At 35.3% G+C, this 2,657-nt stretch overlaps 1 protein-coding gene across 1 annotated transcript in view; it reads left to right on the forward strand.

Annotated features, from left to right (window-relative positions):
• The window catches only part of LOC118754260 (POU domain, class 3, transcription factor 2-like), a 22,427-nt gene that overhangs the window by 12,899 nt on the left and 6,871 nt on the right, over positions 1-2,657 (forward strand). The window contains exons 2-3 of the mRNA XM_036489129.1: positions 20-190; positions 633-862. Coding sequence (XP_036345022.1) covers positions 20-190; positions 633-862 — 401 coding nt within the window. The remainder of the gene's footprint in view (positions 1-19; positions 191-632; positions 863-2,657) is intronic.

Here is a 2,657-nt window from a genome sequence, read left to right on the forward strand (position 1 = left end):
TTTTTCTTCGATGCATCAGCCGAAACTCAACTCAACAACTTTCGTCGCCCGAAATCAGTCAGCACTCTTCTCATCATCACCATCACCATCCGCATCCTCATCATCATCATCATTGCCGATTATCAGCAGCAGCTATTAGCCGTACTCGTAACCATATACTCGACCCCAAATTACATGCTCACGCGCACACGTAAATTAATAACACATCTGTCTGAAATTTAAATTTATGTATACCCATATTGTAACGACTAAACCAACAACAACGCCGGCAGCGACAACTTAAACGGTGAGTATTTGAAGATATTCGTCACTCACTAGCAATGCAAGTAGAAATAATCGAGTGAGCGACCACCCCTTGTGCAGTTGTCTATACACTATACAAAATAGTGTAGGAAAAGGATCCATTTATTTGCACACGCAAATCCCGACGGGTGGCAACTTTTGTTAGCCATTGTTAGCACTCGTATGTTGCCATTTTTGTGGCCAATACTAGGAGTACCATACTTTGTAAATATATCTAATAAGTATAAGTATTTCGAAATCAAGACGTTAATTACATATCAACTTTAATTTTCTTCGAGTAAATACTACTACCATATTCTGATCACATATCTGTTTTATTTTTTCTTTAGACCTTCAACTGCTAACCCATCAGACGTCACAGTGGCTCTACACTCAACGGAAGCCTTAATGGCTGCGGGTTTCTTGAAATCCGGCGATTTGGGTCCACATCCGCACAGCTATGGCGGCCCACACCCACATCATTCGGTGCCGCATGGGCCGCTGCCGCCAGGAATGCCAATGCCTTCGCTGGGACCCTTCGGATTACCCCACGGCTTAGAAGCTGTTGGGTTCTCCCAAGGTATGTGGGGTAAATATCGAACTAATTTTGGTAGAAAATCGTAGCTTGAATTAAAAAAAAGCGAAATGTGTGGCAGGCAAAGTGTACTTATGTAGAACTTCTATGAGACTAAAGGCTTGTGTGTTAATGTAGAATGATGGTCTGCACCGCATAATAGTTTCACGGTTTCGTTAGGACACTTTGCTTGTCTGAAAGGAATGCTATACTATGTACATATTTTTATTTTATTTATATGCATACACATGCACATACATATCAACCCCTTTGCGCAAAATTATCGTATCTTACAAAAACCAAATTTTACAGGAAAGGAATACCAAAGTTTAGATTGGCTGAGATAATTGAGAAATATAACCAAACGCAAGGTTTTTTTGTAGGATGGTCCCTACGTTATAATTTCTTAGCCCATATGATAATTTCGCCAACCAGAAAAAAATCATTGTTCCATACGATAAAATTTACAGTAAATTTTTGGGGTAGCTATTGGGATTCAAGCCGTACTATTTGAACAGGTGATGCGTTATGGGTTGTAAAACAAAGATGCATCAAAAAGTGAATTTCATAAAAAATGTAACATACGATAATTGTGCGTAAAGGGGTCGATATATAATTTGAATTTAGTTTCTCCCGTCGACGCTTTAGTTTTTTTTCGAGCAAAATCTGTATAATCATAGGATTTTCGTAATTTTTTGTTGTTGAACACAAATTTCATATTCAGTTTAATTTTCCCATTAGTAGTGGTAACTTTGCTTAAAAGCAGCTCAATAATTAATTAAACGTATCTCAAGTATACATTTTTAAATGCAGCTTAAGTTAAACTTAAGGGGAGCACAGCTTTGCATAAATACACTATGAACATTTGAGGGTATGTACATTACGGCGATCCGAAATTTTTTTCAGCCACCCTCTCCAGAATTTGATAACGTCGAAAAAAGAAGACAGTGGTTTTTTAATTTGAAATCGGTTAATATTTAACCATACCGACGCACAGTGGGCCATTTGGCTGTTCTAGCATAACGAAATTAATTATTCAAAACATAAAGAAAATTTCACAAAATTAGAAATTTTATATGTGTAATATTAATCTAAAAACGAACAAAGTTAAATAGTTTTCTTTTATATTTTTAAAATAATTATTAAAAAACATAATTTTTTTAATTCAACAATTGTATTGAGCTTGAGGCCGTTTTTAATGAAAATTTTTGCGGAAAAAAATATCAACTTACATTTTGGTAGAAGTTATGGCTATTTCGGAGATCACCACATCTCCTCATCAGACCTCTTCAACTCTGATTCGATCCAACGCGACCCCAGCCGCCGTAGCCAGCAATCTACCATATTGTTTTTACTTTACTTTATTCTTGCTATTTATAAATATTGAATATGGCTCATTCCACGGTAATCGATACCGAATGAAACGAAAATAAACTAAAGCATGTGACTGTATTATTTCTAGTAAGTAAGAGTAACTAAATCTAACTTTCAAGACTGAAAGCCAAAATTCTGAAATTTATCTCAAAATCAGACATTTTTTTTTACTTTAGGTTGTACCATTTACAAACCCATATGAGAGGTTAATTTTTTTCAAAATTTACAAGACTGATTTTCGTAGTCTTTTATCCTTTTTGCATTGTTTAAGCCGTCAGTGGAGAGAAAAATTCGTTAGCATTGTAACGGCGTAATTTTCAAATTTTTCGGGCAAGTACTAAATATTTTATTATATATTGAAGCAAAGCATATTTTAATCTCACACCCGTCACAAAATACACAAAATAGTTATTTTTTGAAGGAAAAC

The sequence above is a fragment of the Rhagoletis pomonella genome, unplaced genomic scaffold, assembly GCF_013731165.1.
Source record: "Rhagoletis pomonella isolate Grant_MI unplaced genomic scaffold, Rhpom_1.0 Rhpom_scaffold_00002, whole genome shotgun sequence".
In the NCBI taxonomy this organism is placed as follows: domain Eukaryota; kingdom Metazoa; phylum Arthropoda; class Insecta; order Diptera; family Tephritidae; genus Rhagoletis; species Rhagoletis pomonella.